Source organism: Cololabis saira, chromosome 5, assembly GCF_033807715.1.
Source record: "Cololabis saira isolate AMF1-May2022 chromosome 5, fColSai1.1, whole genome shotgun sequence".
NCBI lineage: Eukaryota > Metazoa > Chordata > Actinopteri > Beloniformes > Belonidae > Cololabis > Cololabis saira.
In genome coordinates, this window is record NC_084591.1 from 50836214 (window position 1) to 50854627 (window position 18414).

At 44.5% G+C, this 18414-nt stretch overlaps 2 protein-coding genes across 3 annotated transcripts in view; one reads left to right on the forward strand and one right to left on the reverse strand.

Annotated features, from left to right (window-relative positions):
- aars1 (alanyl-tRNA synthetase 1) overlaps window positions 1–13866 on the reverse strand; it is a 56870-nt gene extending 43004 nt beyond the window's left edge. The window contains exons 1-4 of one of the 2 annotated variants that reach the window (XM_061722343.1): window positions 13749–13866; window positions 9354–9516; window positions 8889–9077; window positions 2639–2784 (exon numbers count right to left, since the gene is read on the reverse strand). In XM_061722343.1, the coding sequence (XP_061578327.1) occupies window positions 2639–2784; window positions 8889–9077; window positions 9354–9497 (479 nt within the window). In that variant the 5' untranslated portion in view covers window positions 9498–9516; window positions 13749–13866. The remainder of the gene's footprint in view (window positions 1–2638; window positions 2785–8888; window positions 9078–9353; window positions 9517–13748) is intronic. The other variant, XM_061722345.1, reaches the window with a different exon arrangement.
- Window positions 13867–14838: 972 nt separating this feature from the next.
- On the forward strand, window positions 14839–17795 carry exosc6 (exosome component 6). The gene is made up of 2 exons (XM_061722346.1): window positions 14839–15142; window positions 16627–17795. The coding sequence occupies exons 1-2, from the start codon at window positions 14862–14864 to the stop codon at window positions 17171–17173; spliced, it is 828 nt and encodes a 275-aa protein (XP_061578330.1). The 5' UTR covers window positions 14839–14861; the 3' UTR covers window positions 17174–17795.
- Window positions 17796–18414: the final 619 nt, after the last annotated feature.

An 18414-nucleotide genomic window follows, 5' to 3' on the forward strand; every position in this document is an offset into this window, starting at 1 on the left:
GGATTTTATATCACATAAACTGTCGTCTAACAGTCTGACCATTAGTGGGATCTCAAAACAAATAAATGACAAATGGAACATTGAAGGGAGAAAAAATATGTTTTTATGTCCTGAAATGCCCTGAATTCCCAAAACACAGTCTGCACCTGCTGTTTAGTATTATTGTAACTGTGAGAGAGGCGCTTGTTCACACGGGGTCTCCCATGTGAACCGAGGTCTTATTGTGAGAGCTTGCGGGCGGGCTTGAGTAAAAGGTATAAAGACGAGAAAGCCGGAAGTCAGAGTCAGAGTCAGCTGCGGGTCTAGTGCACGGACGCCGAGTAGGTTGATGACTGCTCTGCCCCTGGACTGTTCCGGCTCTCCAGTCCTTTGTGTCGAGGCAAGAGTTATCAAGCCTAGCCCCTGTGTAATTGTTTGTTGCTCTGCCAAACCTGACACAGTTATCCTAGCAAAGGGCAGTTGTGTGTGAGTCTTCTATGCAAATGCTTGCTTTTCTGGCTGGTAATAAATGTATTCATATCTTATAGCAAAAGCGAGTGTGTGTCTGATTCATTTTTGCACAGCCGACCGCTCTCGAACCCTAAGTGAGAGTTCTAAAACAAACATGTTTGTATTTTATTTTTCAGGCTGTTCCCACAAAATATCTATTTCTAGTTGAGTCACCAAAATATATTTGGAAACCCACTCATGTCTATCATTTTTTTTTAAACTGTCAAAACAGTCAAATCTACGCCAGAGCTGCAGTCAGAGCTTCACTTCATCCCCCCGTCCATTTCACGCTCACGTCTTCTTTTCTTTTTTTGTCCAACCCTTTTCAGCAACTTTTATTTATCAAAAAAAGGTTACTTGGAAAAAATAAACAAAAACCTTTTGAAATAACCTGAATTTCTCTCATAATGCATAAAACCGGAAGAAAGTATTGCGTTGGCCTGAAGCTAAAACCGGAGATCTACTTGCAGTTCAACCGCGTACGCATCATGGCCGCCACGCGTATCCTGCGTTCATTTGACGCGTCGACGTGCACGTTCTCAAAAAGACACTGAACGCGTAGCGACCTGCAGTTCTGGCTCTGGTCCTGGTCTGGTACCAGCTGGTCCAGGTCTGATACCAGCTGGTCCTGGTCTGATACCAGCTGGTCCCGGTCTGATACCAGCTGGTCTGATACCAGCTGGTCCCGGGCATATACCAGTAGGGCTGTTCAATTTTGCCCAAAAATAAAATCTCGATTTTTTTCTCTCAAAATCCGATTTTCGATTACGATTATTTTGTGAATTGACAAAAGGCAAAGAAATGATTTCAAATATGCTGTTTTTTTATTGAACATTTGCCGCATTGGGCTTTAAGTGCAAACTTTGCTCTTATTAAACCAAAAATGAATGAATAAAGTGCAAAACTCTGTAAAATAAGTTGAAAAAAAGTTTTAAAAAATATAATAAAATATAAAGTTTTATCTCTGGAAAAAAAAAAAAAATCAGCAAATCAGCACTTGCAAACATACAGTAAGTTATATTTCCAATTAAATAAAACAAGACATTTTCTAATTAAACTAAACTGGGTCTTTGCATGCTAAATAATAATGCAACCCATGAAGGAGGTAGAGGTGTGTAATGTCAGTCATTACATTTGTTATTCACATTTGCAAGTTTTTTGCAAGGAACTCAAGCCGGTCTACCGCATCTGGCTTGAGGGATGCCCGGTGGCATGTTACAACGCCCCCTCCTACACTAAAGAGCCTCTCCCATGGGGCACTTGTCGCAGGTATCACGTTTTAACATCGTTCTAATTACATAATCGTGATTACGATTTAAAATCGATTAATCGAACAGCCCTATATACCAGCTGGTCCTGATACCAGCTGGTCCCGGTCAGATACCAGCTGGTCCCGGTCTGATACAAGCTGGTCCTGGTCTGATACCAGCTGGTCTTGGTCTGATACCAGCTGGTCTTGGTCTGATACCAGCTGGTCTTGGTCTGATACCAGCTGGTCCCGGTCCGATACCCGCTGCTGCTTCCACCTGCCTGCTGTGCTGCTGACGTCCCCGACTCCCCCAGTCTGGCCTTCGGCAGGAGGGTCCCCCCTTATGATCCAGGTCCTGGTCCAGGTTTCTTCCTCCTAAAGGGGAGTTTTTCTTGCCACTGTTTGGCTTAAGGTTTTTCTCCCACTAGGGTAGTTTTTACCTGCCATTGTTTATGTAATATTTGCTCGGGGGTTTATGTTTATGTTTATGTTTATGTTCTGGATCTCTGGAAAGCGTCTAGAGACAACATCTGATGTATTAGATGCTATATAAATAAAATTTAATTGAATTGAATTGATACCAGCTGGTCCCTTCACAGAAGTTATCCAGACACAAGTAAAAAAAAAAAAAAAGTAAAATCTGTTTAGAGGATCCATCCATCCATTATCTATACCCGCTTTATCCTTTGCAGGGTCACGGGGGTCTGCTGGAGCCTATCCCAGCTATTTTCAGGTGAGAGGCAGGGGTTACACCCTGGACAGGTCACCAGTCCATTGCAGGGCCACATATATACACACAACCATGCACACTCACACTCACACCTATGGGCAATTTAGAATCATCAATTAACCTAATCCAGAAACATCATGGATGATTCTTCCATAGTGCTTCCATCTCACCCCAGGTCCATCCAGATCTGTTTGCACTCCAGGTCCGGCTCCAGGCCTGCATCAGTGTTCCCACCGAAGTAGGTGACGTAGAGGCGATCAATGCAGATGCCGAGCTCTTGAGTCAGCAGCTCCAGGGCCATCTTACAAGCCAGTTGCTGCAGAGAGAAAAATAAGCAAAATACATGGAGATGAAAATAAAAAACAAAAACTATTCAGACTGCTACATAAAGTGCACACTCAACTGCGGTTGCTATAAGGGGTGGGCAAAAATATCGATATGGCAATATATCGCAATACTTTTCCAGCCGATTCAATATCGATATTCAAAATTTGAATATCATTTTTTTTTTTTTTTTTTATCCCCGATTTTTTTCCCATTATATCACCCAGTGCTCCTACCTAAGTGACAGTCCTGGGCATTGCCACTCTCTACCAACCCTGGGAGGGCCCTGCACTGAGCTCAGGTTTTATTTCACATTTTATTTCATTTTATAATTTATTTTTTATATAACACAATTGCCTGTCCTTAAAAAATGAAAAATAATGGACAGAGGTTTATTTATTTATAGATATATATCTATACTGACTGATCACTGTGCATGTCCTTGGTTTTAGTACCCATCTTTCTTGTGTTTATTATCATTTGCCACATAATTAAAGCAACCTCATACTAAATTTAATGTTAATTTCATATGATGTAAATAATATGAAAAACATATACAAATATGTTGTAACTTTAGCTTGTATAGTTATAATAAAACATTGTTTTGACTCAGTTTGTCCCATGAATTGTCACTATAATCTGATGAACGTGCAACTTGGATTTTAAGATCCATCACTATCATCTGATCTACATATACAACTTGGATTTTAAGATGTGTAATGCATTTTAAAAATTTTCGGTGAACTATGTAGAATATAATAATCGGGATATCGCATAATCGGGATATCGCAATGTGTATCGTATCGTGGCTCAAGTATCGTGATGCGTATCGTATAGTGAGGTCCTTCCCAATACCCACCCCTAGTTGCTATTGTTTAATACAAATCTAAAACCTTTTTTTCTAAAGTTCAAATGTTAATTTTGTGTGTGTCAAGTATTGCAAGAGTGCAGAGAAAATTGTAGTTGTTCATACACTTCGCTGGGGAACCAGCCCGGGGAACCAGCCCGGGGGACCAGCCCGGGGGACCAGCCCGGGGAACCAGGGAACCAGGGAACCAGCCCGGGAAACCAGCCCAGGGAACCAGGGAACCAGCCCAGGGAACCAGCCCGGGGAACCAGCCCGGGGAACCAGCCCGGGGGACCAGCCCGGGGGACCAGCCCGGGGGACCAGCCCGGGGGACCAGCCCGGGGAACCAGGGAACCAGGGAACCAGCCCGGGGAACCAGCCCGGGGAACCGGGGAACCAGCCCGGGGAACCAGCCCGGGGAACCAGCCCGGGGAACCAGCCCGGGGAACCAGCCCGGGGAACCAGCCCGGGGAACCAGCCCCGGGAACCAGCCCGGGGAACCAGCCCGGGGAACCAGCCCGGGGAACCAGCCCGGGGAACCAGCCCGGGGAACCAGCCCAGGAAACCAGCCCAGGGAACCAGCCCGGGGAACCAGCCCGGGGAACCAGCCCGGGGAACCAGCCCGGGGAACCAGCACGGGGAACCAGCACGGGGAACCAGGGAACCAGCCCGGGGAACCAGCCCGGGGAACCAGCCCGGGGAACCAGCCCGGGGAACCAGGGAACCAGCCCGGGGAACCAGCACGGGGAACCAGTACGGGGAACCAGTACGGGGAACCAGCACGGGGAACCAGCCCGGGGAACCAGCCCGGGGAACCAGGGAACCAGCCCGGGGAACCAGCCCGGGGAACCAGGGAACCAGCCCGGGGAACCAGCCCAGGGAACCAGGGAGCCAGGGAACCAGCCCGGGGAACCAGCCCGGGGAACCAGCCCGGGGAACCAGCCCGGGGAACCAGCCCGGGGAACCAGCACGGGGAACCAGGGAACCAGCCCGGGGAACCAGCCCGGGGAACCAGCCCGGGGAACCAGGGAACCAGCCCGGGGAACCAGGGAACCAGCCCGGGGAACCAGCCCGGGGAACCAGGGAACCAGCCCGGGGAACCAGGGAACCAGCCCGGGGAACCAGCCCGGGGAACCAGCCCGGGGAACCAGCACGGGGAACCAGGGAACCAGCCCGGGGAACCAGCCCGGGGAACCAGGGAACCAGCCCGGGGAACCAGCCCGGGAACCAGCCGGGGGAACCAGCCCGGGGCACCAGCCCAGGGAACCAGACCGGGGAGCCGGGGAACCAGCCCGGGGAACCAGCCCGGGGAACCAGACCGGGGAACCAGACCAGGGAACCAGACCGGGGAACCAGGGAAACAGACCAGGGAACCAGTGAACCAGTGTGGGGAACCAGCCCGGGGAACCTGGGAACTGTGCAGGACTGAAGAGTGCAAAGATGCTGCATCAGGCACGGCAGGAAAGAGGGAATTTGTTTTCTTAAGTTAAGTGATCATGACTCTTGAATACACACAAATAGGGCTGAAACGATTCCTCGAATAATTAGAGTAATTTGATTACAAAAAATGATCGAACTTTCTCTGCCTCCAGAAATCGTTTAATTTTTTTTTTTTTTTTTTTTTTCATTTAATTTCACCAGCTCAAAGCAGGTATTTCACCCGGACTACATTTAATGCGGCACAACACGCTGACGCCGCGCACGAAAAAGGTAGAAGATGTTTGGTTTTTGTAACATGCCATGCTCAGGCAATGAGTCTGCAATGTACAGACACATGTGAGACACATGTAGCTCAGTGCTTAACTTTAATTTTTAATCCACGCCATATTCTTCTGGTCCGTTCTCCTATAGGTTTCCCCTCTAAAGCCAAAATTATTGTTCCGCGTCAAATCGACGCAGAGCCTACGCCGTAGGGTACGGCGTACCCTCGATTTGACGCAGAACCATAAATCAGCCTTCACCCGGTACATACATAGGTTCCTCTAAATCTCTGTTCCCGCTACAGTTTTTAGGGCTGAAACGATTCCTCGAATAATTTGAGTAATTCGATTACAAAAAATGATCGAGGAATTTTCTCTGCCTCGAGGAATCGTTTAATTTCTTTTTTTTTTTTCGTTTAATTTCACCAGCTCAAAGCCTCGTATTACGCCCGGACCACATTTAATGCGAGACAACGCGCTGACGCTGCGCCATACATCCATGCGATGCACACGTTAAAGGGGGAAGAAAGAGCCGGCGGGTATGTTTGTTTTGTAACATGCCATGCTCAGGCAGTCTGCAATGGCCCAGACAGGAGACACATGTAGTTCAGTGCTTAACTTTTATTTTTAATCCACGCTATATTCTTCTGGTCCGTTCTCTATGTTCCCCCTCTAAAGCCATAATTATTGTTCCGCGTTAAATCGACGCAGAGACTCCGCCGCTCTCCGGCGAGGGGGGAGAGCGCCGGTCCGGCTGGCGGTGCAGCCTGTGTTGCCACGGCTACGCCGTAGCCTACGGCGAAGGGTACGCAGCGACGCGCACCATTCTGCGTTGTTGTAACGCGGAACCATAAATCAGCCTTTACCCGATTAATCGATGGAATTTTCAGTAGAATACTCGATTACTAAAATATTCGATAGCTGCAGCCCTAACAGTTTTAACTAAATGATAAAAGAAAATGTGCTCCAATACAGCAGGTCTCATAATTTTATTTTGAACACTGCCAAAACTTTAAACTTAACTAGAACTTAAAATTAGCTTGACACAAATGAAAGTTCAATTGAAACACGTGGGAAAAACACCTAACATTTTAAGTGATGTATGTTATCAGGTGTAATGGCACTTTAAGGTTAGAAATAAGAACATTCCTTGGTAAGATCCTTAGTTTTTTGAGTGAAGGCAGTGAATTTGGTCAACTGGTGTAAGTTCAGGGTTTTTAAATGCACAGCCATGAACCTACTGGATTATATAATTTAGTCTTAGTAATGTCAATTAACATCTAACATCTTATGTATATTTATAATTGCTGTTTAACTAAACAAAAATATGTTTTATCCGATTACTCGATTAATCGATGGAATTTTCAGTAGAATACTCGATTACTAAAATATTTGATAGCTGCAGCCCTACACACAAAGTACTCTTAATATTAAACCTGTGGGAGTCATTGGCCACGGTTACATGATGTTTTTTAATTCTGAATGAATTATTCCGAATTAAATAATTCCGAATTAAACTATTTTCCTTCGAGTTTACATGGAAATAGTAATTCTGAATTGAGGTTTACATGGAAAACACGTTTGATCGACTTTATCCAATTCCTCTACAGGTCTGGGGGTTGGGAAGGCTCTGATTGGATAGGGGGGCGGACCGGAAGTTAAACTACCGGAAGAAAAACTAACTTAGCCGCTACAACAAGGTTTCTCCTTATGATCCAGGTCCTGGTCCAGGTTTCTACCCCCTTATGATCCAGGTCCTGGTCCAGGTTTCTACCCCATTATGATCCAGGTCCTGGTCCAGGTTTCTCTTTATGATCCAGGTCCTGTTCCAGGTTTCTACCCCCTTATGATCCAGGTCCTGTTCCAGGTTTCTCCTTATGATCCAGGTCCTGGTCCAGGTTTCTACCCCCTTATGATCCAGGTCCTGGTCCAGGTTTCTACCCCCTTATGATCCAGGTCCTGGTCCAGGTTTCTTTCCCCTTATGATCCAGGTCCTGGTCCAGGTTTCTTCCTCATAAAGGGGAGTTTTTTCTTGCCACTGTTTGGTTTAAGGTTTTTCTCCCACTAGGGGAGTTTTTACCTGCCATTGTTTATGTAATATTTGCTCGGGGGTTTATGTTTATGTAAAAAGATCCTAGAGACAACTTCTGTTGTCATAGACGCTATATAAATAAAATGTAATTGAATTGAATTATGAACAAAGATTGTAATTTTTGGCAAAGTTCCTTTGTATTTTAATCTTAAAACATGAAAATATTCTTTTCCCCTGGCAAAAAAAAATAAATAAAAAATTAAAGCTGCAAGCAGCGATGAACGGGCCCTCGCACTCATGGCCACCGCCCCCCATAAGCATATCAGAAATGACAGCACCCACGACTCTCTATGTCAAACCATTCAAAAGTTATAGCAGAAAATCGGGACAACCAATCAGAAGAAGGGGCGGGGCTAATTCAGGCCAATGAAGGTCAAGGACTCAATACAGCGTCCAATGACACCACCCACAAATCTCTATGTCAAACCATTCAAAAGTTATGGCAGAGAAAAGGGACAACCAATCACAAGAAGGGGCGGGGCTAATTTTCACCAATTATGGTCAAGGACTCAATACCGAGTCCCATGACACCCCCCACGACTCTTTATGTAAAACCTTTCCAAAGTTATGGCAGAGAAAAGTATTCTAGGGGGCGCTGTTGAGCCATTTTGCCACGCCCATTAATGCAAACCATGAAATATCAAATGTATCACCAGGCCTGGCTTGGGTGCAAAATTTGGTGACTTTTGGGGAACTATCAAATATGGACCAATCAGATGAAGGGGGGCGCGCTTTTTGGCGTCTAGCGTCGCCACGGTAACACTTTTGAAAGAGAAAAGTAATGCGCGTAGTCGCAGGATGGAGACGCACATTTTGATGTATAACACATCTGGGTTCACGATACGGTTCGGGCCGTATTAATTCTCGAAGGAATGGCATATATTGCTACAAAATTACGCGATTAATTAGGAATGTTCAAAATGGCCAACTTCCTGTTCGGTTTCGGCCATGGCGCCAAGAGACTTTTCTTTAAGTTGCGACATGATACAGGTGTGTACCGATTTTCGTTCATGTACGTCAAACCGTATTATGGGGCTTGAGGCGCAAAGTTTTTTCTGTCTGAACCAATCAGATGAAGGGTGGGCGGGCTTTTTGGCGTCTAGCGTCGCCACGGTAACGGTAAGTAATGCGTGGTGTCGGAGGATGGAGACGCACATTTTGATGTATAACACACCTGGGGGCACGTTACGGTTCGGGCCGTATTAACTGCCGAAGGAATTGCATAAATTTCGCCAAAATGACAAGACTAATTCAAAATGGCCGACATCCTGTTCGGTTTCGGGCATGACGCCAAGAGAGAGAGAGAGAGAGAGAGAGAGAGAGAGAGAGAGAGAGAGAGAGAGAGAGAGAGAGAGAGAGAGAGAGAGAGAGAGAAAGAAAAATCCTACAGATACAATAGGGCCTTCGCACTGAAGGTGCTCGGGCCCTAATAAAAAACAAGATAACATGATTAATACCTTAAAGTAGTCCCCAAACGACCAGGAGCCCAGCATTTCGAAGAAGGTGTGGTGGTACACATCTTTCCCCACGTCGTCCAGGTCGTTGTGTTTACCTCCTGCACGAATACACTTTTGAGTGTTGGCGGCACGGCGGAGCTTGGCCATGGGGTGGGAAGGGTCAATGGTGTTCAGGAAGATAGGCTTGAACTAAAAATAAATGAAAACAAATCTTATTTATGAACTGAGTGCATTAAGAATTTTTTAGGGCTTTCAGAAATGAATAAAAGTTTTGTTTAACTAACACACACACACACACACACACACACACACACACACACACACACACACACACACACACACACACACACACACACACACACACACACACACACACACACACACACACACACACACACACACACACACACACACACACACACACACACACACACACACACACACACACACACATGTGATATTTACCTGGTTCATGCCGGCGTTGGCGAACAGCAGCGTGGGGTCGTCCATCGGGATGGTGGATGAGGAGTGGACATACTGGTGCTCATAGCGACGGAAGAAGTCGATAAACTTCTGACGAATGTGAGCTGCACTCAATGTGGAGTCCATTCTGAATCAGCTCTCTAAACTTGGATACACAAAAACACAAATAAAAAAAGAAAAGGAAGATATGGCCTCAAAAAAGTCCATGGCCACAAATATGAAGTAAAATTAAAGCATTTTAGTCACTCAGACATTATTACCATTTTTACCAAAATTGCAATATCTGTGTTTCAAATGTCAATACAGAAATGTACCCATTTTTTAAAAAGAGGCTCCAAAGACAATTACTTCTGTTTTGTTTTTGCTTAGCTGGAGTAAGTGGTGTCAATGCATTCACAAAGAGCCTGTACATGGCCTCCATCTCCTGGTGACTAGGGGTGGGTTAAAAATACCGATATATCGATATTTTATCGATATGCATGTGACGTACTGGGTGCCTTCACAGGTGTTGAACACTGGCCTGCTTCTTGTTACACCTCACATCTCACATATAGTTGTATGTTCTGCAGGTCACTAAATAGTTTGTATTTCCTCATTACTTTTTTTTCAAGAGATTTTTTGTTGCATGACATTAATCCTCATTTAATAAAGTGCCTAAAAAGTGCCAAAAAAGTTGTCAGTGTCAGTCCTCTATGAATTAAACCAACACATAATAGTAGTCAGTAATTGCTGACCATGCCAGCTCCAAGGAAAAACAAAGAGAGAGGGAGATTATTTTGGGTGTAAAATGCACCAGAATGCGGGAAATTGAATCTACTATTTTCCAAATTTTCTGGGGGAGGACCCCCAGACCCCCCGCCATATATCTATATATATATCTATATATATATATATATATATATATAAATATAAATATATATATATATATATATATAGATATATATATATACACACACACAAATTTACATAGTCCCATATTTGTATGACTGGAGGGGGAGAGTACCGGCACTTATTTTTTCCCACTTAAAGCACTGAACCATTCGAGCGAGGTTCTATGCGGGCTGAGCCGGGACTATTTCTGAAGTCACCACCCTCCTCGCCACCGATTGGTCGGGGGGCGGGGCCGTCAAACTACAGGCCCCTGATTGGTCGGGGGGCAGACTCTGAGGTGCAGATGTTCATAAACCTGGTGGCTGTCGAGAAAATTAAAAAAAAGGATGTAGACGGGCTGTTTTTTTCTCAGCCGCACCCGGCTCCAGCTGATTCCTCATCTGCGCCGACACAAACAAAGGTGTTGCGCAATCGAGTACGTCACAACAGATTCACCCCACCCCCCCCCCCCACTTCTCATCTGGCTGTGCAAAAACACACGGGTGGAGCCGCGTCGAGCCACGCCGAGCCGAGCCGGGCTGAAGCGAGACTAGTGGAAAAGTGGCATTAATGGCAATAGTAGTGTGGCCCCTATTTTGCGTGGCCTCTGTTACAGGCTGAGGTGGCCCAAACTTGTGCAGAGTGATACTAATGGCACTTTTCCACTAGTACCTACTCAGCTTGACTCGGCTTTATTCTTTTCCACTAGGGGTCTAACGTGCCGAGTAGATACTTTTCTGTAACTATTCTGCCGAGGTTCTAAGCTGCTGAGTCGGCTGTATCTGACATCATCACACTACAGGCCACCGATTGGTCGGGGGGTTGGAGTCAGACACATGAGTCAGGACGAGGAAATCAGTGAAAGAGCAACTTGCAGCTTCTTGTTCATTTTATTCCACCAGCAATGGCAGCAAAAGTCTGTTTGGTGATCCAACTCTGAGGTGCAGATGTTCATAAACCTGGTGCTGAGGAGAGAATTAAAAAGGGATCTAGACGGTGATAAGGAACGACCAGATCTACCAGGAGCTCTGTCTCTTCATAGCTGCTCACGGCTCCAGCTGACTTTTCAGCAGCACAGAGACAAACTAACAAAAAAAAATTAAAAAGCGTTGCCGCTTGAAGCAGCTAATTTATCATCTCCTCCAGGTTCTACATCTTTAGTGTTGTTGTCTTCTTTGTTTAGATCACACAATCAAATACGTCACAGCAGCTTCACTCCAACCTCCTACTTCTGATCCAGGTGCTGGATTGTTATGGAAAAGAAAACTAGGCCGAGTTGAGTCGAGCCGAGTAGGTGCTGGTGGAAAAGTGCCATAAGGTATTTAGTCCATTTGTCCTGAGGGCTGGCCACATGGATGTTAAAATAACCAACAATAATTGCAACATTCAGTGAAACATCTGAGGCCATTTATACCTTTTCATCAGTGAAACATAATATGTTCTAAAAATTGGCCACACCTATCCAAACCAATCTTTTGCAGTTAAAAAAAAAAAGTACTTTTCTTTTATAACACTTATGCAAAATGAATTCTGCTTAGGGTATTAAACTTTACTAATATCGTGGGGATTTTAAACTATTACTGCAGCATCACAAAAACAGTGTATGGTAGTGTGCTTAATTAAAAGGTTGATATGAATTCCCAGAAGTGGACTCTTGCTGAGGGAGGAAACATCACAGCTGGTCCCCTCAGCTCTCTAGGACAAACAAGTGGATGGTAAACAGCTTATGTCCCCATCCTGACTATGAAACCACACAGCTAGAAACCAGACCAAGTAAAGACACAGGTGTGATTGGGTGGAAATCTAAACCAAGTGTGGTCTACTACAGGGAGCCCACGGAAAATTGTAAGAAGGAGGCTGCAAATATGGCTGAAAAATACATACTAAAAACTTAAAAGGAGCTTGAGGCAGGATTTATGAAAAAAATTCGTATACGTTTTAATTTTTCTAGTAATAATGTCAGATGAAGCGTTCCAAACCAAAAAGAATGAGCCCTCTAGTGTATCTCTCCGTTGCCTTGAACAGGCTGTGTGCTGCAAAATGTGCTGCAATTTGGGCCCAAATTTCCTGCACTGTCCTGCGGATGTGATGTCACATGACGCTGCATGCGCGTTCTCCCCGTTCTCCCGTGCCGGCTTCGCTGTTGGCTGCAGTACCCCCGACGGCCGTCGTGGTGAAGGGTGGCGCTAGAGAGTCTCATTTCTTAAAAGGAGCCTCATGCTCCTTTAAAGAAGGCCTGGGATTCTGATTTTGGAGTTGTTTTAGAGATGATCAATGGGACTCCATCTTAGATCTAATACACACATCATCCACGTCCGCTAAACACTGTTTAATCCAACTGAAAGTGGTACGTAGAGCTCACTTTACTAAGGCCAGGTTGGCAAAGATCTATCCAAATGCTGATCCACTCTGCCCCCGATGTAAAGGCCAAGCAGCAGACCTAATGGACATGTTCTGGCTGTGTCCGAACCTCTCCACCTTTTGGATAAGTATTTCTAAAGCTTTTAGTGAGATGTTTGGAACCCAGTTGGACCCTGATCCGACCTGTGCTCTCTTTGGTCTGACACCAGAGGAATCTCGAGCTGCCTTACCGGATAAAGCCGATGTTATTACAGCCTTTACCACACTCCTTGCGAGACATTTGATGTTCAGATGGAAACAACAAGCGCCTCCATCCTTTTTTCACTGGGTCAATGATGTTATGTACTTCTTAAAGTTACAAAAAAAAACAAATACACACTCAAGGGATCCGCTCAATCTTTTTTCAAAATATGGAGTCCCTTTCTCGACTTCTATGACTCCTTACAGGAGCCTCTTGACAATGAATAGGATGGAACTCGCACATGATCGATCGCAGCAGTGAATACACCCCTCTTTCTTTTTTGTTGTTTTGTTTTATTTTTTCCCTTTTCACTTTTGTTCTACTACTATATCCTGCAAACCTATGGGTGGGAATGGTGGAGTCACTGTGTCAATGTTTTAGCTAAGCAATGCACTTTTACTTTTTGGGGATGAATGTGCAAATTGAAGTTATGCTTATGTTCTGTACTTTTCACCTCTGTGGGATAAATGTAAAAAACCAATAAAACACATTTACAAAAAAAATACATACTAAAATATGGTTATATTTGTACCTGCAAACGTTGACTGCAATGGGTTAGACCTGCAGATTATATTATTACTTATTACTATAGCACACAGTCTCACAGAACTCATCCTCTCTCTTGATGACAAAGACAGACTGCAAGCCACCTTTGCACCAAACCGTTTCCATAAAAAGAGTGAGTTATGTCGAAGGTAATTTCTTTACAGCCTGTTATTAGATTAATGATGAAGTTGGGTGACAGTTGACTGATTTTAAAAACGGGTCAGAGACACTTAGCTCGAGCTGACGTTAGCAAGCTCAGCTGCTAGCTTTAGGGGGTACTTGTTTCGGTTCAGGCTCAATGTACCAACTTAAAAACAATATTTCTACAAAATAAACATTATTTATTTTCAACTACTCACTTGAAGATATTAATCCACGCAGAAGCTGCAGTTCTCACAGGACGGATCCGTTTCTGCTTCCAGGTTCTGCTTCAGTCCACGCTGCTCAGGCACAGGGGAAGCGCAGAGGCGTCGACCACGCCCACCGGTCCGGTCCGACCAATAGCGTCAGAGATTCACAGCTCCTACTGTGCTCCTATTGGACAATGCGTCTGTCAATCTTACCCAAGCCGGCGTATCGGTGATACAAACTTTACTGTCCCGGCTGATGCAATGAAAAAGACGCAGGTGCCAATAAACGTTGTTGGTCTCCTTGTGTTGGAAATGTCTCTCGACGAGGCATTTTGTTTATATAAACCTATATGATTTACCAATAAAAGCAAGAGGTTGTTGTACATGAATTAACTATGATAGTGATCACCTGTTTATGGTATTTCTAGATTTTATGACTCAGATGACCGTGAAATTGTTCCAAATATTAGGCATACTGCATATAGAATTGAATAGAATATATATCTTTATTGTCATTGTCACCAAGTACAACGAAATTAAAAGTGCTCTCCAGTCAGTGCATCATATATAAAATAACAAATAAATAAATAAAATGAAATAAAAACAAATCAAATAAAATAAATATATAGACACATTTGCCCCTCCACACATACATCAACACACGGACATGCACCTCCCAATAATCTAATCATATCTACCTTAGTACTGCTGCACCTTTCACTTTTTTAATTGTATATATGTTAATAAATGCCACATTTGTTTATTTACTGTTTGCTACTTTTTAAATCTGGGTACAGTGAGCGAAATAACCGGAGTCAAATTCCTTGTCGGGCAATGTTCAAACTTGGCCAATAAAGCTGATTCTGATTCTAATTCTGACATTACAAGAATTTCATCAACATAAAATCATTTTTGCTATTGCACATTAGCTCCTGTTTTTGTTGGGGGTGGTTATTGCTGTTGGGTAAAACAAAGCTGTGTTTTGAGTGTGTTTGTCCTTGTTTTCATGAGTCTGTATCGTTTCCCAGATGAGCCATCCGCGCTGAGCGGAACTGTTCATCGCGTGCTGGTTTTCCGGGGACCAGTTTACAAGTGGCTCCTTCAACGCTGCACATCAACAGCATGCCGACCGATACTAAGCGCGTCCGCGGGCCCGACGTGTCCCGTAGCCCGGGCGTGTTCGCGCTCAGCCCCGCGGACGCCGCTCCGCCGGCGGCCGGCAGCAGGCCGGACGGGCGGCAGCGGGACCAGGTGGACGTGCGGCCGGTGTTCGTGCGCTGCGGGCCGGTGAGCCAGGCCGAGGGCTCGGCCTACATGGAGGCCGGCGGAACCAAGCTGCTGTGCTGCGTTTACGGACCCCGGGAGACGGAGCGCAGGGACGACACCGACATGACCCGCGGAAGGTGCTGCGGCAGGGGCGTTTCATAGGGGGGGCCGGATGGGGGCCAGATGGAGCCACTGCAATTCTTGGGCTGGAACCAAAACTAAAAGCCATCATTACAGGACTTTATTATACTGGTGTAGTATACAGGCTCGGAAATACTTTTTAAGGCATAGATATATGCATTTTTAACATATCATATAGCCTATATATATATAATACAATTTTTATTATTAGGCTCAGAAATACTTTTTTTTAACTTTCTAACTTGTCTGCATATGGTTAATACCATGTTGGTAAAAACCTAAGATATATATATATATATATATATATATATATATATATATATATATATATATATATATGCATTTTTAATGTGTAATATATATCATATATATTTTAATATATCATATATTTATTTTTTATATATATATATTTTTTTATTAGGCTCAACAATACTTAAAGAAACGCCTACTGATTTGGGATGAAGCGCATAACTGTTTTTTGTTTTTTTATTGAGGCCAGTGGAGTGACCAGCAAATTTGTAGGGGGGGGGGGGGGGGGGCGTCACCCCTGCCCCCCCCGCCCGGTGGCGCCACTGTACTGCGGAGCATTTAGTTACGTACAAAGATCTGGATTTTAGCTTTAAAAGAATGTTAGGGCCTAACCCTGTTAACCCCGAGGATTACAATTACCGGTAGTATTAAAACCTGGTGAACCATGCAATACAAAACATTGCTCTGAAAAACAATGAATGATCATTATCAAATATCACTTAAACATTTGGTGAAATCTAATCGAAGTAAAGTAATAATCTAATCAACAGGAATGCCCAATGTTTAATGCCGAGTGTGCATCGAGTGGGAGCCTCTGGTGCGTGCTCGAGGAGACCCAAGTCTCCCACTGTCAATACATTTTCAAACATCTTAGCAAACAAAAAAAAGTGCAATTCAGGATAAGAATATATAAACACACTAAAATGATACCACAGTGAGTGAGTACCGTTGTCAAAGCTAAAGGTGATCCAACAAAAATATTAGTGTGCTAAATGTGTGGTGACTGTGAATCCACGAGTAGGGGAAACTTCAGCCAAACTGATTCAGTATGATTTCTTTAAATTTTAAATTTATGATTTCTGTCACAGCAGCAGTTGCAGCGCACCGCTTCGCTCTTTAACTATTAAAAGTCATAAATGAACGAATTAAAATATTTAAATATCACAGAAATGATGGCCCAGAGAAAATCTCCAATCCAAGAGGGTATTTTGGCTACATTATTAACTAGTCATGCAGGAACCACCACATCACATGATGGCATCACAGACCTGCAGTAATGAGGGGGATCAGGTTTTTATTGGCAGAACCACAACTGCACTATGATAACAGTTCTCTGCTGTTTAATAAAAAAAAAAACAATCTTAATACTCAGTTTAACCTCAACAATACATGTTTTATTTTTGTTTAGTTTTTTTAAATAAGACCTTACATCTGGTATTCTCTGTTCCAGGCTGACCACCGACATGCGCTTCGCTCCGTTCTCCTGCCCAGAGAGGGGCTCCTGGATCCAGGGCAGCCAGGACAAGGATTTCTCTCTGATGTTACAGGAGAGTCTGCAGCCGGCCGTGCGCCTGCAGAAATACCCCCGCTCTCAGATCGAGGTCAACGTGATGGTGCTGGAGAACAGCGGCTCGGTTCTGGCTCACGCCATCACGTGCGCCTCTCTCGCTCTCGCAGACGCGGGGATTGAAATGTACGATGTGGTGCTGGGATGCTCCATGCACCAGGACGGCGCCTCCTTCGTGGTGGACCCCACTTACGTGGAGGAGAACAGTCACATCTCTGGCAGCGGCGACAACCAGGGTGGACTGACCGTCGCGTTCCTTCCGAGTCTGAATCAGATTTCAGGGCTGCAGTCGGACGGAGAAATGGCCGAGGAGACTCTGACGGCAGGGATTCGGACCTGCATTGAGGGTTGCTATAAACTGTACCCAGTGATCCAACAAGCCCTGGTCAAGGCTGTGCGCAAGGCTGCTCCCCCACCGTCAGAGAGCTGAGAGGCAAAGGAAAAAGCGCGGTTTATAGTTCTTCCGGTTTACTATTGCTAGTCATTCCTTTTCTTCCTGTTATGTCAGTATTTTTTATCAATATGTTTACTCTCAAATTCAAGACTGAAAGTGATTGTTCACCCTGAATGTGCTGTCAAGAGCCAAACCCCTAAACATCAAATGACAGGTTAAATGGACTTGATTGGTTTGATAAGTCACTTGTCATCTCAGGTTGATTGGATTTTCAGAGGGTCTTCAACTCTCTGGATTCTAGCCATGGTCATTATCTTTTCTCTAGGTAGTGTTTAAGTGCTTTGAAACTATACTGTCACAAACTAAATTAGGTGTGCCTCCTCTCCTGGCTGTGATCTGAAAATGAGTCTCAGCAAAATGGAATGAATGTTTTCTTGATCCCTTCTCTGCAGCGGGAGGAGAAGAGCCTGCAAGGCAGAAGGGGTATGACTCAATTTCCACATAGAAAATAAAAATAAAAAAATTGTCAGGAAAAAAAATAATCTGTCATGCTCATGGAATAAAAGTCTCAACTCAGGGGGCTGCGATGAAGTGTCACCCAGACGATACAGCTGTGTAACACATTTCTTGTCATTAAAATTTAAATAAAACATGTTAAGATGCCTCTTTTTTTTAATATAATTGTTTCTTCTCATGTCACATTGCATCCTCTGCTTGAATTGCAAGTAGGAGTGATTGGCGGGAGGAAGATGGGAGAAGAGGAACTGAGCATGTACAAACTGGGAGACGAGATAAGGGGATTTGAAACAGTTGTTAAACCGCAGGTAAGTTAAGCCTGAGACTTAAATCAGTCAGTACAAACTTGCTAAACGATGCCCTATGAGCTGGCTTTGTGGTAGGGGGTTTCAGCACCGATGGGAAAAACACGCCGCTTGGCCTGCAGTTTGTACTCAACGTTCGACTAAACATGTCCATTTTCACAAGTCCACATTTTCAGAAATTCTGATGTGGTGAGTGAGTTTGTCCACAGAGAGTAAGGGGGAGAGACAACCATGATCTCGATTTCATTATTGTGAAAAATACTTGAGACAAAGCTATTTTGTTGGGCCTACCTTTTTATTTCCACTTTTCCCAACTTTATACTGAAAAGACTATTTTAATATGAAGCTGGTTGGATGCAGGAGGTGGATAAGTGTCATCTTGCTGAACGATGCCAGGCCTTCCCCATAAGACACCTCTGGGCAGGAGTATTTGTTGCTCAGACAGACAATAGCAAT